The sequence below is a fragment of the Anolis sagrei genome, chromosome 5, assembly GCF_037176765.1.
Source record: "Anolis sagrei isolate rAnoSag1 chromosome 5, rAnoSag1.mat, whole genome shotgun sequence".
NCBI classification, from domain to species: Eukaryota; Metazoa; Chordata; class Lepidosauria; order Squamata; family Dactyloidae; genus Anolis; species Anolis sagrei.
In genome coordinates, this window is record NC_090025.1 from 155,498,400 (window position 1) to 155,516,923 (window position 18,524).

Consider the following 18,524-nt stretch of genomic DNA (forward strand, 5'->3'; position numbering starts at 1 on the left):
ACTGCTTCATTTGCTCTGCAACAGAAAATGGGGTCTGGGTGCATAGCAAACACTACTAGGAGAGGATCCGCTTGCAAGAGAACTCCTTTTTTAACAGCACCACAGGGGAAGAAGTTTATGGATGTGTGCAGTGGTGCCAAGTGCATGATGCCTTGCAGAATTGGCTTCAACTGCACCATATATAATCCATCCTTGGTTCTACCCTACTGCTTCCTGTCTTGTTTCCGGAGCTCCACTTCTGCTGTATTGCAGTTTGAATATGTGGGCTGGCTGCAAATCCACAGGATTATATGGAACTACAAGTCTACATGAAAGAGTATAGCATATTGCACTTTCATTCTATAAGATCAACCCCATTCTATAAGATCAACCCTGGGCATGCTGAGTACGCATGCCCAGTGTGGAACACATCTCACCATGCTAGAACAGTGGATGTGGCTTTTAATGAGACATGTCACATTATCACAGAATATCTATGCCCTACACAACTGGAGAAATCATACTGTTTAGCCACTATTGCACCACCTGACATCTGCTGGGAAGTAGCAGCCAATAATAAAAGGACCAAGTCAGTGACATCTTTGGCCCATCCTCGGTTCGGATATCAGCCAGCACACCAATGCCTTAAATCAATAAATAGTTTTCTAAGATCTACAGAGATACTCGCAGGAACACCTCAGCAAGCAAGAGTCCAAAAGTGGCAGGCTAAAACCCAGAACCTCAATCAGTGGCTGGTACTGTATGAGAAACTCCTCTCTGAGCACATAGAAGACTGGGCGACTTGGAAGGTGCTGAACAGATGCAGAGCTAACCTTAAGAAATGGGGCTACAAAGTGAAGTCCACGACATGTGAGTGTGGAGAAGAGCAAACCACAGACCACCTATTACAATGCAGAATGGAGGACTTTCTTATAGCAACACCAGAGGCACTCCAAGTCGCCAGCTTCTGGGCAAAGGCCATTTAATATAATGCCAAGTTTTTTTTAAAAAACTTTGTGCTTTTTAAATACATTATAGCGGTGCCCTTGGTTTGCTCCTGATACGATAAATAAATAAATAACCACACACTGCAGAATTTGTCACTAGATAATTGAAAAGACTGAGGAAGAATCCTCTAAAATTACAAGGTTATCTTTATTATTTTTATAAACTGAATTTGCTAATTTTGTGGTCACACTTGTAGTCACAAAACAAGTTATATCTACACAGGCTGTCATTCCCATCCACCCTGTTTGAGGTAAATACATGCTTTGATCTTTTTTTTTTTTTTTGGTCCAAAGTCAACACACTGTGAAAACAATTCAAAGTAACAAAAAACATTTTCAATGGCTATGCAGACTTCTGATATTGGACTTGGTTCTTTTATGCCTTTGGAATTAAGCATAAAGTACGAGAATTGTTTAAAGTAAAGTTATTCAACAACTAAAGTACTGAAGTCCATTTACAACTGTTTTCACGGTTCATCATATTCTTCTGAATCGCTGTGGTGATGGCGTAAAGTGTTTTTGGCTGCTGCTAAAGAAAAAGCAGTAGGGGAAATGGGTCTGGATTCTGGAATGTGCTCCCTTCTGTACTTTTCAATGTATGGCTCAGCTACTTCCCAAACCTAGAGGCAGGAAAGCAAGACAGAAAATTAGAAGCAAAGGTCAAGTCTGGATTTGAAACTCAGCTAAACCTTGGACTGAATGTCCAAAACATTGTTAGATTATATAGAGAGCCAAGAACATACAGTATTTCCTAAAGCAGTGTCCTTCAAATCTGTTGGATTACAATCATTGAATTATAGTATGACATCTGGAGGCAACAGTCTGGAATATACTGAATGGAACAAAGTAACTGCTATAGGTATATCTATATGATCGTCCATCGCAAAATCTGCAAACGTCCAGATGGCAGGATTTAAAGGACTGGTGTAGAGCCAGCGTATGATAGTTATTTAATAATCTACACCTGCTTGGAAGTGCTTACATATTTTATTTTCCCCTCACAGAGAAACTTGAAACTAGCAAAATCGTGTGTGTTTTGGTCAACATGATTGGCTTCTTATAGCAGTAGAGGTGGAACAGGACAAGGAGTAAAAGAGGCAGCTGGATTTTTTGGTTATTCACTTTCATAAATAATAAGCAGAGCGCAGAGAGCTGCCATTCTCCTTCAATCCCATGGCAAAAGTGATAGTTCAATACCAAGTCCCAGAAGCACTTTAGTAGAACTAAGATTGCTGCACACCGCACACTGCACTTCCTTATAATCCTACATACCTCCTGCCACATCAGCATTTTTAATCTTGTACCCATTACTCTGGCCCGGGCCAGTTTTATAGTGTCTTGATGTTTTGTTTATTGCTTCTTGATAATATTGCTTAACTGTTTTTAATTTGCTTTAGGTGTTGTATTGTTGTGTTGTGTTTTGAGGCCTTGGCCTATGTAAGCCACATCGAGTCCTTCGGAAGATGCTAGCGGGGTACAAATAAAGTTTAATAAATAAATAAATAATAATAATAATAATAATAATAGTTCAGAAAATATATCTAAAAACTGAACCTGTGCTTTGCATTGCAGATTTGAATGAGAAATCCACTGCAGATGCTTCTAATAGGCTGAGATGGAGTAACTGTATTACATCTAGTGAGGTGGATGCTATGATGTAGTTCTTCAACAGAGCATGATTAAAGATAGGACCATGTGTTAGAAGGTTTATAACAAAAATTCAGGCCCTGCATGACCTGTTTATATGTGCTGAATATATTCTGCTGTTTGTTATCTCTTCTGTATAATCCAGTGGTTCCTAACCTTTTTTTTGACCAGGGATCACTTTGATCTGGAACCACTATCCTACATTAGTACCAAAAAGGTTATGAATCAGTTTTTGGTCAACTATAGATTCAGTTTGGTAATTTAGGGTGCCAATTCAGAAAATTGCATTGGATAGACTACATCAGCTCTAGTTTCTGATACAGAACATATGCCATCCAGGAGTTGCCATCTGCTCACTCACAGAAAACCATATTTGATAATCTACAGCTGATGTAGTAGTAGTAATCTTTTGTGGGTAGTCAGCCTCTCCCCTCATGACATCCCTGTTACCTCAGCACTATAAGTGGGTTTCATGAAACCAGTCGCTCTCGTTGCCATGTGGTTTCAAGGCAAAGGTGTAGTAATTGTGAGGCTGCGGACCATATTTTCATTCTTAGGGACCACTGGTGGTCCACGGACCACGGGTTGGGAACCATTGATATAATTGATTTCAAACCAATTCCAATTTGTTGTGATAGTTTTGACCTTTTAGGTTCTTCGGGCTTAGATCAAATGTCCCATCAAAAACACGTTCCCTCATGAACCTGCCCAAATGTGGTTTTCTTTCAGGGGGTCTTGCATAGTTTCCCTGCCATTTGGAGCAGGAAGCTGATGCTCCAACATCAGGTCTTTTCAGTGGTATCACTCCATCCTCTTTGGAACGTCATCCTCAAAAGTGATACATATAATTAAATTTATTCTTTTCATGCCATTTTTAAAATATTGTTTTAATATAACTTGGCTTCAGTTTTAAGATTTAGTTTTATTGTTCTGATAATTATTTATTGTATATGCATTCTTACTGTTTGCTTGACAGTGCTGCTGTGATAACCCTTTGTGATTGAAGAGCAGAGTAACAGATATGAAATAAACAGATGTGATTCTATTTGCCCATCTCTTCACCATTCTCACTGTTCTTCCACTCCAACTCCTCATATACTGTTGTTCCGATCATGTATCACGAAGAAATATATTTATAGATCTGTTTTTACATGATACTGTAACATTAAACTTTCTTTCACCCTTTTCTCCAAAGAGCCATAATATATAATTTTCCTCTTCACAAAAATCTTGTGCATTAATGCATGTGGGAATGAGCATCATATGGTACATAGTTCAATATACAAAGGTACTTGTAAAATGCAGTATTTCTCCATCGGACATCACTAGCTGCCAATGTCAACACTTGCCTTCTGATCCAACAGCAGTCTGTGTGTTGCCTCAAGGTCTGGGGCCATGAAGCGGTCTTTCATCCAAGGCCTGAAGAGAAACCCAATGAACAACTTCTAAATCCAATGATGGTGGTGGTTAATATTTGCCCAATGTTCTCTGAAGTTGTAATCTCTATGGAAGTATTTGTTTAACATACCTGACAACAGAACGCACAAGGTCATAGACTTTCTCCAATGGGGTCGTCGTTCTAAGGGGGCGTAGAAACTCAATGCCCTGGCAAGCTGCAAGGAGCTCTACAGCCAACACTGATGAATGAAACCAATGGAGAAGACCATAGTAAATTTCTGATTACTTCAAAAGCAGTGTTAACCAGAACAGGTGGACATGATGTCACACAATTAGACATTTAGAGACTCTGGGCTGAATAAAACTGTGACCAGTCTGACATGTGACTTAGTCGCAAAGACACTTTATATAGCTGGGAATGCATAGCTGAAATATTTCATAAACCTAAAGAAAGCTTGAGGGAGTGAGAATTAGTCATTTGATTCCTTAAAGGCTTATCGTAATATGGCCCAGAACACATCCTGCATATAATGAAGTATGCTGCAGTGCATAAAAGTTTGTGCCAAAATAAATTTGTATGTTATTTAAACTGCTTTTTTTTGCAACATATATATCTTCCATGGTGACTCGTGTGAAACTGGAACCTACATTCCTTGGCAGTGTGTTCTACTGATAGTCCTTCATTCTTTATATGTGTCAGTCTCTCTCATGTCTCTTCATACTGCTGCTCTTTTTTTGTCCCATGGTACTCTGACATCATTAAGACGATCGAATTGATTTCCATAGGACCTTAAAGTCATTAGATGCTGTTTGTGTCTACAAAACTTGGTGTCCAGTCTTACCTTGCTCCACATGCTCAATGACTTTGAGTGCTTTTCTTGCTGCCCATCCTCCCATGGATACATGGTCCTCTGTCGCAGCACTGGTTGAAAGAGAATCCACAGAAGAGGGGTGGCACAAGGCTTTATTCTCAGAAACTGCAAAAGTTCAGTATGAATAAATGGTGTCCTCCAGGGCAAACCATAACAGAAACAAAAGTTCTGCTTTAAATAACAATCAACCTCTCTTTGTCGTACATCAGCCCGATAATATTGATACATAGGATTTATCTGAGCATATGGTTCAATGGGTAGGCACTACTACTGTTTCAGTCTGTCTATCTCAGGAAATGTGCCCTGCTTTTGGCCTTTCCGGATGGTAATTGCTTTAAGCAGGTTTATTGGCTTGATGCTTGTGGGAGTGCTGCTGCTTATATATGCCAACCAAGGACTGAACTCTCCTGGAGAGGATCTTCTTTCCTTAAGTGGAAGCAATATATTGAGGGGGAACATGAGAAAGGGCTTTCTCTACTCACTCCCCTGCCCCCTGGGAAATCTGATAAACATCAACACTAATTTCCATTAGAGCCTAATTTAGTTTTTCCAAAAGGTATGTGCACATGATTTGAGCAGTTTTGATCTTTTAACATGTTTAATCTCTATGCAGTCATGCTGGCCACATGACCTTGTTGCTACCAAGTGAGTCTGTTGGCAGAGGTCTGAACTAGGAACTTAACTGCATCTCTTTCTATGAACTGGCATGGGCTTTGAGATCTGCAGGGGAGACCCTTCTCTCAGTCCCACCACCGTCTCAAGGATAGTTGGTGGGGATGAAAAAGAGGGCCTACTCGGTGGTGGGTCCCCAGCTCTGGAATACCCCTCCAAAAGAGATTAGGTTAACCCTCACCCTCCAATCCTTCCAATTTAGCCTAAAAACATGGATGTTAAAACCGGCCTTTGATCTCGAGTAGGTTGCAATGGGCCCATATGAAATTGACAGTCTGGTACTTTAGGTCATGAATTGATGGCATCTAGTTTTTAATCTGCATTTTAAAATTCAGCAATTTTATCTTATGTTATGTGTGCTGGTAATGGTTATCGTTATAATTTTATGTGTTATTGTTTTATACTTATGTACCATTTTATGTATATGTTGCACCCAAGTGCCTTGTAAGTCACTCTGAGTCCTTTCAGGGAGATGGTGGCCGGATATAAATAAAGACTATTATTATTATTATTATTATTATTATTATTATTATTATTAGGTTTATCTTTTAGCCCAGAGTGGGAATCTCCATATGCCATTAGACTCCAGTTTCCAGCAGCCTTCACAATTACTATACTGGCTAGGATTGCTAGAACTATATTGGGAGGTTCAAATAATTCATTTCCTTACTTTATTTACTGTATTACAGATTGTCTTCACTGAAATGATTTCAGATATAATCCCAAAACATACTTAACAAAGAGTGAGGATTACTGACTGATATGCATAGGATGGCATGGCAAGGCTTTCATTGTTTCAATTATATGACAAGTATAATGTTTCTGCTGCATATGTTAAAATAATTTTATTTATGGCATATCACTTTTCATCCAGGGCCCACTATGTAAAGAACTATAAATGAGAGAAATGCAAGTTTTATGCACTAATAGCATGAGCCAGATGTGAAGCTGGATACAGTCCATTATTAAGGAATCAGGAAACTTTTGTGCATAATGAACAAAATCTCTCGATAAGACTTTTTGGGTGTTTTCAGAAAGTTCTGTCATAAGATTGTAGAAATGTTTCACCCATCCCCCCTCCCCTCCCTCCAATGTTTTTTCCCATCATTGTCCCCCCCTCCCCTCTCACTATTCCGAAGTTGCCATCCCCCCAACCATCCTAGTACCAACCCCCTCCCCCCCCCCGACACGAATGAAAGGGGATAAAGTATCTGGATGAATGCAACGATGATATTTGATGTATGTACAATCTGTATTTTAAACATTTGGAAAATGAATAAAGATTATATATATATATAAAAAAAAGAAAGTTCTGTCATAAGATAAATGCTTAAGTAAAAAGAAACTATCCTCTAAGCAGCAGGTGGTTACCAGAAGCAGAATCTTTGGACCTTGGCCTTGCAAGAAACAAGAAAAGCTGCAGGAGGAAACGCTGGTTAATATATATTAATGTATCCCAGACAGTTTATATATAAAATTGAGGTTACAGCTATGCAAATAGCACATGTCCATGAGCTCACACATGGAATAGAAATGGAGGAAGGGCTTTCAGTACAGCGAATTAACTACAGGATGGAGAAATTTCAATGTATTAGTATATGTCTTAGTCACTTTTTCTGGTAGCCCCTCTGGGCAATGCCAACTCACCCAGGGATGCGGCTGTGCAGTGTGCGATCATGAAACCAGAGTTCAGACCTCCTTCTGTGACTAAAAAGGGAGGCAACTCACTGAGGGATGGGTTGCAGAGTCGTTCAATTCGCCGTTCACTAATTGCAGCAAGTTCATGGACACCAATGGCAAGATAGTCTAAAGCCTGCAAAAATATATAGATAGTTTTAAAGAAAGATGGAAACTTCTGGGGAAAGTTACACACTCCCCACCATCAAAAACTTTCCAATAGGTTTGTCTTAGACAGGCATGGGCAAACTTTGACCCTCTAGGTATTTTGGACTTCAACTCCCACAATTCCTAACAGTCTGTAAACTGGCTGGGATTTCTGGGAGTTGAAGCCCAAAAGACCTGGAGGGCTGAAGTTTGCCCGTGTCTGCCTCAGGGTCACCATATGTCAAAAATGACTTCAAGACCAACAACGTCTACCTACCTTGGCAGGGTATTCTCCATGAAAATTTCCTCCAGAAATTGTCTCCTTCCTCTCAGCAAAAACCATCTTTAGAGACAAGTTAAGATTTCAATGCAGAGTGTTTGAGGAAAGAGGTTTATGACCACAGAAAAGTCTTCCTCCTACTGTTCCTACTATTACTACTCATTTAAAAGAAAGAGGAGGAACGCAACTTTTAGCTCTCCAGATTTTGTACTGCAACTCTCATTGACTCTAATCTAACAACATTTGGAGGGTCATTGGAAAAACATTGCTGAAAGACCCTCTCTGATTGATTGCAATGAGGAAGCAGACTAACATTGAAGCTGCTTATAGGAGCACACAATGCCACTATTAAAGCAGCTCCATCGGCTGCCGATACGTTTCCAGTCTCAATTCAAGTTACTACCTATAAAGCCCTAAAGGGTTTAGACTCTGTCTATCTTCGCGACTGCATCCCTCCCTATGTACCTGCTTGAGTGTTAAGATCTGCCAGGGAGGCCCTCCTCTCAGTCCCACCACTGTCACAAGCATGGTTGGTGGGGACAAGAGAGAGGGCCATCTCAGTGGTGGCCCCCGGTTTTCAAATGCCTTCCCCAGAGTGATTAGATAGGACCTCACACTGTCCTCCTTCAGTAGAAATCTGAAGCCTTTGAGAACATCTATCCCAATGGCCCACAATCAATGACACAGCCTTGCACATTTATCCCATGCTGTGTTCCTTAGCTACGATTTGCACTATTCCTTTCCCTTGTCTTGTTATAAGTTTTAAACTGTTGCTTTTATATGCTATAGTTTTTACTGTATTGTACTGTGTGTTTATTTTATGCTTTGTCTTGGCATGTAAACCCTTATGTAAACCACCCAGAGATGGAAGCGGGATACAAAAATAAAGTTGTTATTATTATCATTATCATTATCATTATCATTATAAAGACAATGGGCATTTCAGTACTTTAGTCCTGAGCCACCTGGCCACTAAATCAAGATATTGAAACAACAATGACAGCAAGCAAAAATCAACCAGGGAATTACATAATTCCAAGGTTTACATCATAGCTATACAGGAGCACTCCCGAGTACTTCTACTAAAATCTGTTGTAGAATTCATAAAAGCACAGCCATGTCCTGATTTTCTATAACTGAATTACTGAAGAAGGTGAAATATACAGTTTTTTTCGTAGACAAGAAAAGATACAGGATTGTCTGTTGCACTGTTAAGCTCTGTAGTTATTATATCCTTGACAAATCCTATTGTGTCATTCACAACACCATGAACCTGTAAGAAAGGACAAATATTAGCTACACTTCATGCCTCCTTAAAAATCACTTTTCATATTTATACTTCCTTTTATTTTAAGGAAACATTCTATCCTGTTACTAAGATTTTCACTTTTGGTTAGCAAATGGATTACTAATTGTATATTGTTGCATATTATGTGAAAAATAGAGTATTCAGAGCACATTCTCAGATTATGCCTTTCTAAATGGGTGGTCTATTTTTCTATTCTTCCTTTTCAACTTGCAGGACTCCAGAGATCTAAGGTTAATAACGTACACCCCCCCCCAAACTAGACATTTGTGTGCAGAAAAACGCAGTTAAAAAGAAAGAAATTTGTGAGTTTTCCAGGCTGTATGGCCATGTTCCAGAAGCAGTCTCTCCTGAAGTTTCACCCACATCTATGGCAGCAATTCCCCTGTTTTCAGCCTACACAGAGAAGCCATTGAAATCCACAAGCATGTGGACAATTTCAACAAAAAGGAGGAAAACATGAAAATGAACAAAATCTGGCGACCAGTATTTAAAAAACCCTCTAAAATCAGGACAGTAAATAAAGAACAACACTCTGAAAACAGAGAAATTCAAGGCAGGAAACAATCAGGGCCAGCTAGCACCTCCCAACAAAGGATTCCCCAGGCAAGAATCAGCCAGACCTTGAAGCTGCAAGGCTTTACAATGCTAATCAAGGTGATTAATTGCAATATTCACACTTGCCTCCAAAAGGCAAGAGTTTTTTCTCCCACCCTGGACCTTCCAAGATAAATAAACCTCACTTGCTTAGTTTCCAATATACCTCACAACCTCTGATGATGCCTGACATAGATATGGGTGAAATGTCAGGAGAGAATGCTTCTGGAACATGGCCATACAGCCTGCAAAACTCACAGCAACCCAGAGATATAAATTATTTTGGATATATAACCAGCTTTACCTGAGGGCAGCAACGCAATGTGTACGCATCCTGTACTCTGTCACAAAATCTATGGGACTCTACAAAATGCAGAAGATAAAGTTAAAAGCAAGCAAGTAAGCAAAGCTAACACCAGTATTAAACATCTCTGGTTTTAGGTCAAAATATGATGTCTGCAATTGAATATATATCGATAATTTGTAATTTTATAATCTATTTTCACTTTTGCATAAAATTGAATCCAAAATTGCATATTATATGTTATTAACAATTGTATTTTTGTTTCTGTTGCAAGATTATTATTTTTTTTTAAAAAAAGAAAATTTTATCTACATTTTGTACAGGTGTAAAGTTTAGGATTTAGATCCTACTTTGCATATGCTTAATAGATTCTATTTTTTGATATTTGATTTATTAAAGCAAGAAACATGTCATAGAATCATAGAATCAAAGAGTTGGAAGAGACCTCATGGGCCATCCAGTCCAACCCCCTGCCAAGAAGCAGGAATATTGCATTCAAATCACCCCTGACAGATGGCCATCCAGCCTCTGTGTCAACAGTAGGAATGTATGAAGAAGGCAATAATGTGTCCCTCACCCTACTCCAAAATGAATATTCACCTGCTATTTCAGATGGATGGTGGTCAGAATCTAATAATGATCTGAATCGAAAAGCAACTTCAATCTGCCCACGATGTGGTCGCAGTGCATGAATATCTGTTTCCAAAGAAAGGCAATTATAACACATTTTAAAAACAGGTATTTCCTAAGTCCGCCAGCAGGAATCTATGGTATTATTGGGCCAGAGATCCTTCATTTCAATAGGGTTTCCTATTATTCACAAATCCACACAAAGTCTGGGAATGCATTCTCCACTGGTATAGGGGACACAGCACAGTGGAATGCATTCCCATTGCTACTGGACTTAGAAATGCCAATACCAACCTGTATCAAAGGCATTCGTTGTGCCCTTCAAGACCTCAAGTGTGAGAGCAGCCACAATGTCAGCTTGTCTCGCAATTGCGCTGGCCCTTTCCACTGCTTCGCATCCTAGAGAGGTAATCATTTGTGTCCCATTGATAAGAGCAAGACCCTTTAAAGAAACAGTGTTTGTATTCAGTGACTCTTCTTATATGAAGACACATGAGTTTTCCTCCTGCTCTTGCCAAGATCCTGCAAAGGGATTGATTTCCCCTCTCCCCTTTTTCTTTAGTTCAAAGCATCATGGGCAGATAGAGGAGTATACGGGTTCAACTGGCCCAAAACATGCTGCTGTTTGAGCTCGAGTAGTAAATGCTTCTTTTCATTTATCCTGTCACTGAAAGGAAGCCAAGTGGTCTTGGTATATGAAGCCAAAGATGTCACAATTCACATTGTCTCCAGAAATACAAATGTAAGAGCAACAAACCAAACAATTAATTTATTGCCCTTTAAATGCATCCAAAATCTGCCACCTGAGGTGTTTATTTCACTTGGACGAAGGATGCATAGTGTAATCTTAAACATCATTTTGGTTTGGGGAAAGCAATAGTGAAAAAGATAGATGGGCCAGGAGCTTATTAAATTTCTGCTACAGGTTCACTTTTTAAAAATTCTTACTATTGTATTATCAAGCTATACTGTATATTTTCTGGTCTATTGGCCTGCTGCTGAGGGTTGTAACTTGCACAGGAGATAGATAAACATGTTATTACCTCTTTTGGCTTCAGGGTAATTGGCTTCAGACCATGAGCTTGTAGTACCTGTAAATCAACATCAATACCTTTTTTTAGTTAGGAAAAAACAAATGATTTTATTAGTCCACCTAGAAATAGTTTGAAATATCCTAATAAGAAAGGACAGAGCACAGCCTGGCATGCAAGAGCAAAATTGATGATGTGGCTTTAATAATAACTGTATTCTTGTATCCTGTCTCCATCTCCCCGAAGGGATTTGGGGCAATGGCACAAGGTGCCAAAAAACAGAACATAAAATAAAACACAATAAAAATACAATTGAATAAAACAAATAGGCATAGAAACAAACAACTTAAGATTCAAATTAAAACAGCACACATCTACCAATGGTAGTAAGCTACTGTTAACGTGGCCAGGATGTAAACAATAGGACAAAGGAACAGGATAAGTGCAGGACTGTCTCTGCTGTAGTGGACACCTTTGCGTTTTAGAGCAAGTACAGTAGAGTCTCACTTATCCAACCTTCACTTATCCAACATTCTGTATTATCCAACGCAGTCTGCCTCCCACCCGAAACCACAGGTGAAAGAAGTGGAGTGTATATTTACCTGTGGAATAATGTCCAGAGTGGGAAGAAGAAAGAACCCTTGTCTGTTCTGGTGCTAAATTTGTAAATACAGTAACAACTACATAATGTTACAGTGCATTAAACTGCGTTTTCTGTTGCTTTGTTGTAAAGCATGATTAATTTGTAAAATCATAATGTAATTTGACATTTAATAGGCCTTTCCTTAATCCCTCCTTATTATCCAACATTTTCGCTTATCCAGTGCTCTGTTGGTCCATTTATGTTGGATAAGCGAGAGTTTACTGTAGTTCAAATTTGTGTCTTCAGTTCCCTTTATATGCAAGTGAGATGAACTTATTGGGATCCATTGTGAAACATTTCTGTAGATTAGTGTTCTCAAAGTGGAAACCATCCAGATGTACTGGAATAGCACCTCAAGAATCTTAAACCTATGAGAAATGGCTAAGGGAAATTGATAACTTAAACTTGGAGAAGGGAAGATTTAGAAGGGACATAATAGCCAGGGTGGCACTGCAGGTTCAACTACTGAGCTGCTGAACTTGCTTACCAAAAGGTTGGCAGTTTGAATCCAGGGAGCTGGGTGACCTCCCACTGTTAGGCCCAGTTTCTGCCAATCTAGCAGTTCGAAAACATGCAATTGTGAGTTGATCAATAGGTACCACTTCTGCAGGAAGGTAATGGGCGCTCCATGCAGTCATGCTGGCCATATGACCTTGGAGGTGTCTATGGACAATGCCGGCTTTTCAGCTTAGAAATGGAGATGAGCACCAACCCCCAGAGTCAGACACAACTAGACTTAATGTCAGGGGAAATCTTTACCTTTAATAGCCATGTTAAAATATTTGAAAGGATGGCATAATGTGGAGGGAGCAAGATTGTTTTCTATTGTTCTAAAAACTAAGACAGGGAGCAAAGGTTTGAACTTCAAAAGATGAGATTCCACCTAAAACTTCCTGTTGGTAAGAGCTGCTCAGCAGTGGAATATGCTGTCTCAGAACGTGATGAAGTCTTCTCCGTATGTTTTAAACAGAGGCTAGATGCCAGTTTGCGAGAAAGTTGGATTGGGTGACCCTGGTGGTCTCTAACAACTCAATGATTCTATGATGGGAGTTGTAGTCAGTATATCCAGAAGGTATCAAGTGAGGAATGGCTCATCTTGAAACCAGTGCGCAGGTCAGGAAAAAAAAATCCTTATTCTCCCATTCACACCTTAATGAAATCATTATTCAGCTGTATTAAACCAAAAAGGATCAGCAGAATGGTATCTAGATGCCGCTTACGTATTTTGCATCCGCCCATCCACTCTTTGGGGACCACATCTTCCCTTCTCCAATAAGTCCGAGAGCAAGATGGGAGAGAGGGGCTAAATCTCCACTGGCTCCAACAGTCCCTTGCTCAGGAATGTAGGGTAGGCAGGATGCTGTTGGGGTGGAAACAGGGCTTCATTAAGGTTGCTTTTCAGCACCATGATTATGTTATATACATACATTGCCTTGAGTATCACACAGTGTGTGTGCATACAACATATAAAAATTGACACTGACATTGTCTTTCAAAGGTGAAAAAAAACCCATAAAGTACAAGAATTATGCTACCTGGCACAACCTGGCAAAGCTAGAGTTTTGGACAAATTCTAAGAAACCTCAAACTAGACTAATCCACAGAGTAACTTTTCCAAGCTCTGAAGATGACCCTCAGTTAAACTTGTAGCCATCAGTTACACATCAATGGGCGTAATGTAACCAATAGCTGAGTGTAAACAACTGTAACGGCAATGTGAAGAGGTCAATGTCCAGACAAACAGAATACCATGTTCCACTTGTCCACAGAGTTAAATATGGATCCTCTCCTTTAAGGCCCCTTAATAATAATAATAATAATAATAATAATAATAATAATAATAACACTTTATTTGTACCTCGCTACCATCTCCCCAAGGGACTTGGTGCGGCTTACATGAGTCCAAGCCCAAACACAACAATACAAGCAATAATAACAACAATACAGCAGTATAAAATCCACATTGAACTGGATTATATGGCAGTGTGGACTCAGATAATCCAGATGTTGTGTATTATCTGTCTTGATATTCTGGGTTATCTAGCTGTGTGGAAGGGCCCTCTGTTGCTGCTTTAAAACTAGTCAACAATACAATCAACATGCTTCCCTTCTATAGGAAAAATGCTTGGGAAACTGATTTCTTCTAGAAAAAGATTAAGCTGAGACATGATAGTTGTGCTGAAATATACAAAGGACTTTTTTCATGTCAGGAGCAACTTGAGAAACTGCAAGTCGCTTCTGATGTGAGAAAATTGGCCGTCTACAAGGATGTTGCCCAGGGGATGCCCAAATGTTTTAACTTCCCATGGGAGGCTTCTCTCATGTCTCAACATTAAAAGCAGAAGCTGACAAACGGGTGCTCACTCCGCTCCCCGGATTCAAACCATCAACCTTTCAGTCAGCAGTCCTTTGTGCGCCACCGGGGACTCCCACAAAGGCCTCGTACAACACAATGTTGTCCAGAGCTTGGAAATGGCTAAAATTTTCAAAAACTTGCAAAGCAAGAAACTTTGCCTAAATATCATGAGAAACTTCCCAATTCTGAGGGTTGTTTGACAATGAAACTGATTGCCTCAAGGGAAATCCAATTTTAAAAAAGCAGAAAGCATGGGCTATTTTACCATTGAATGCTTCAATGACTTGGTGAAGAGTTTCCAAGGAAATCCCACTGTATCCTTTGGCTAGGACATTGATTCTTAGTGCTAAAAGCATGCGAGATCTCTCTGGAATCAAAGGCTTCCCAACACCTAGAAGAAATAACCACTTTATTAGTGTTGTTTAGAAGAGTTGGGAGAAAAAAAATTGGAAAGCAAAATTTGCCTTACCTGCTGAATGTGATCGGACTAAATTCACCTGAAGCTCCCTCAGAGAGAAAAAAGGACAAAAGATACGTTGAAACAACATTAGGATGTTTGACTTTATTGCAAAAACTCAGTCAAGCAAAATATCAAGGAAGCTATGGAAATAAATTTAACTGAACATAACACTAATCATTATTTCATGTGTTCTTTCATGCTTTCATGGCCGGAATCACTGGGTTGCTGTGAGTTTTCCGGGCTTTATGGCCATGTTCCAGAAGCATTCTCTCCTGAAGTTTCGTCCACATCTATGGCAGACATGTTCAAGGAACATGAAAGGCACTGCTGACTAATTCAACCTGAGAAGTCAGCCATAGCAGAGCACCTGATGAATCAACCTGGACACAGCATATTATCTGAGAACACAGAAATGCTGGACCACTCTAACAACCACCATGTCAGGATACACAGAGAAGCCATTGAAACCCACAAACATCTGGACAATTTCAACAGAAAGGAGGAAACCATGAAAATGAACAAAATCTGACTACCAGTATTAAAAATTCTAAAATCAGGACAGTAAATAATAAAGCACCACTCAAAAAACAGGGGAATTCCAGACAAGAATCAATCAGGGCCAGCTAATACCTCCCAACAAAGGATTCCCCCGGCAGGAAGCAGCCAGATTTTGAAACTGCAAGGCTGTTTGATAATAATCCAGCTGGCCAATGGCAACATTCACACTTGCCTCAAGCAGACAAGAGTTCTTTCTCCCACCCTGCACATTCCACGGATATATAAACGTCACTTGCCTAGTTTTCCAACTGACCTCACAACCTCTAATAATGCCTGCCATAGATGTGGGTGAAACGTCAGGAGAGAATGCTTCTGGAACATGGCCATACATCCTGGAAAACTCACAGCAACCCAATTCTTTGATGGTGTTTGAAGATTGTTTTAATATAAAATTGAAAAGGCAGAAGAAGAGACATACTCTAGCTTACTGTTTGGAATGACAGTTCGCGCAAACTTCCCAAAACCTGTAGTGATTCCATATACAACTGAAAGAATAATAACAATATATTTCAATCTAAGAATTAGATGCAGCCAATTTCCATCCAGCCACACCCTAGCTTTAAAAAGGAAACAAACGTTTACCTCTTCGTTCATTTACAATACTTTCAATGACTGCTCTTGATGCTTTCACTTTATCTTCTGCTTCTGGGGTAAGCTGGAATCATAAGTACCAATATTTATTTCCCATTTCAATGCCGTGGAAGGATAATAAGGTATTTGGAGATAGATTACTTTCCAGGCACTCACCTTGATCTTATAGAGTCCCTTCCCTAAATCGACCAAATTCTTTGTTGTCAAACTGTTCCCATCTAAAGAAATGTACTGCGTAAAAGAACAGCATTGGACAAGAATTAGATAGTGGGAATTATAACATGCTTCAGTATGTGAAAATAGGGACACATTATGCGTCAATGTTCATTTTTTAGCATATGAAAATCAGTGATGTTACTGCAAAACTGATGATAGAAATACAACACACTATTATTTTTATTTTATTTTATTTTATTCCCGGTGTCTTATTTCCCGGTGTATTTCTAAAACGCTGTATATAGCATATTGTTACTAGCAGATTTAGAATTCCTACTGTTAGAAAACTACATTCTATGGAGGAGGAAGTATTCGATAGTCCGAGGAATAGAATTAAAATTAATGGTTTAAAGGGAGTAAACAAACAAGGGATACCAGCCATCAGATACAGAGTGGGAAGTTTGTCATTGTTTCTGCATGTTTGTGGATCTTATTGTGCTTTTGCTGTTTAGTTATTTTAAATAATTGCCTAGTCGTATTTTAGTAGTAGTGGATATTATAGTTTTTGTTTATAGCAATACCACCACTATATAAAACAGCCTGAATTTTTCAGGCAATGAACAAAGATTAAGAAAACAAGAAAGCCAGGTATAAAACAGTCCTTGTAAGTCATAATTGCTCTGTACCTGTTCCGGTTCTCGATATTTACTATATCTGAAACAGTGCATAAGAAAAACATACATTACAAGTTGCTTTACATTTTTATACACATTTAGGAATATATATAAGGTGCCCTGCTGAATTAAATATACTTAATTGAGAAAAGTTAATGAAAAGACCATTATGTCCTTTCAAAAAGGATACAAATAAACACCTTCTGGCTGTGATGGAATGAAGTCCGGAGACATCACATCTCCTTCTATTACTGAAAGAAAAAGCCGGCAAGTACCATGAAAGCCCATTCTCCACATTTCTGTAGCCAGAATTTTTACAGCATATTTTGCTTTCCCTCCCAAAGAATAATCTCTCACAATCAGAATCTGATCAGACAATGTTTTGCTATCTTCCCCATATTTGTTTTAAAATTTCCTTCCATTTTAAAAAGCAGCTGCAAGAGATACAAATCTCCATCTCGCCAAAACACTACTGATTGATTATTTATATAAAACATTTAAGTGCTTTACAGAAGAAGCCAGATCTTACAACAAATGTCAACTCAGTACTTCCCAGACCTCAGCAAAGTCTGATAATGGTTGGAAGCAAAGAGGCAATGGATGAACTGCAAGCAAATGCTTCTTGATGTAAGGGCCCTTCCACACAGCCCTACATTCCAGAATTTCAAGGCAAAAAAAATTCCACATTATCTGAGTATGGACTCAGATAACCCAGTTCAAAGCAGATATTGTGGGATTTTCTGCCTTGATATTCTGGGATATAGGGCTGTGTGGAAGGGCCCTGAGACATAATTGCATTTGGATGCTGCGACATCACTTCTAATGCAACAGACAAAACAGCACACAGTAATCAGTTTCAATTTATCATACACTTGATTCATATATTTCTGTCTGTCCCCATCACATGAAAAGCACAAAGTACTATTATTTACATGTCTTTGCTTGAGACATTTTCTTTGCATTTCTCAGCTCCTTTTTAGAAGCTGAGAAATATGTGTGCAGCATTTGTGCAAGGCATATTTAGATTACATGGAAGCTGATTTCTAAAACATTTCACCATCTTCTGCTTCCTTTTGCCTTTATGAACTTCTCCCTCATGCATGCAAGCACAGTAGTTTTCACCTATGGTGGTTTGCAGCTTACTTACCAACTTCCACAAACTCATTGTCTTCTAAGGCAATGTCCAAAGTATCGTCGTGATCCAATAATCCAAGACCTTTGCAGCGGCGAACATAGAATTTGACTTCTTCCACAGAATTAAATCCTCCATTGTCGGGTTTATTTTTCATGTAACGTCTCACAGCTTCTTTTCCAAGCCATCGCACTGTGTTTGAACTATTTTGACAGGGCACTGCGAGCCATTCCCCTCGGACATGCACTGTGTACCTTGGCATAGCTCTCCTCTATCTACGGCAGTCCTTCCACTCTGAAGTATCAGTAGGTGAACACCTCCCTGATGGGCATTCAGTGCCACGTGCCACCTGACTACATCCCACTTTCCCAATCAGGAAAGGGCCAAGAGCTGCCCACTGTCCTTGA

General features: G+C 39.4%; 1 protein-coding gene across 3 annotated transcripts; it reads right to left on the reverse strand.

Annotated features, from left to right (window-relative positions):
* Window positions 1–1,115: 1,115 nt before the first annotated feature.
* On the reverse strand, window positions 1,116–18,502 carry HAL (histidine ammonia-lyase). 3 transcript variants are annotated; one of them, XM_060777286.2, is made up of 20 exons: window positions 18,133–18,495; window positions 17,176–17,236; window positions 16,998–17,025; window positions 16,312–16,386; window positions 16,147–16,219; window positions 15,983–16,049; window positions 15,016–15,053; window positions 14,812–14,937; window positions 13,411–13,550; window positions 11,560–11,607; window positions 10,811–10,958; window positions 10,487–10,582; window positions 9,887–9,945; window positions 8,872–8,952; window positions 7,677–7,742; window positions 7,223–7,388; window positions 4,874–5,008; window positions 4,162–4,270; window positions 3,983–4,052; window positions 1,116–1,606 (listed from the first exon to the last, which is right to left on the reverse strand). In XM_060777286.2, the coding sequence occupies exons 1-20, from the start codon at window positions 18,377–18,379 to the stop codon at window positions 1,454–1,456; spliced, it is 1,986 nt and encodes a 661-aa protein (XP_060633269.2). In that variant the 5' UTR covers window positions 18,380–18,495; the 3' UTR covers window positions 1,116–1,453. The 3 variants fall into 3 exon arrangements, 2 of the variants coding, with proteins under 2 accessions (XP_060633269.2, XP_060633271.1); XR_010910044.1 differs by having other exon boundaries at window positions 1,550–1,606; window positions 4,874–4,953; window positions 18,133–18,502; XM_060777288.2 differs by lacking the exons at window positions 16,147–16,219; window positions 16,312–16,386; window positions 16,998–17,025; window positions 17,176–17,236; window positions 18,133–18,495 and having other exon boundaries at window positions 15,993–16,013.
* Between the last annotated feature and the right edge of the window lie 22 nt (window positions 18,503–18,524).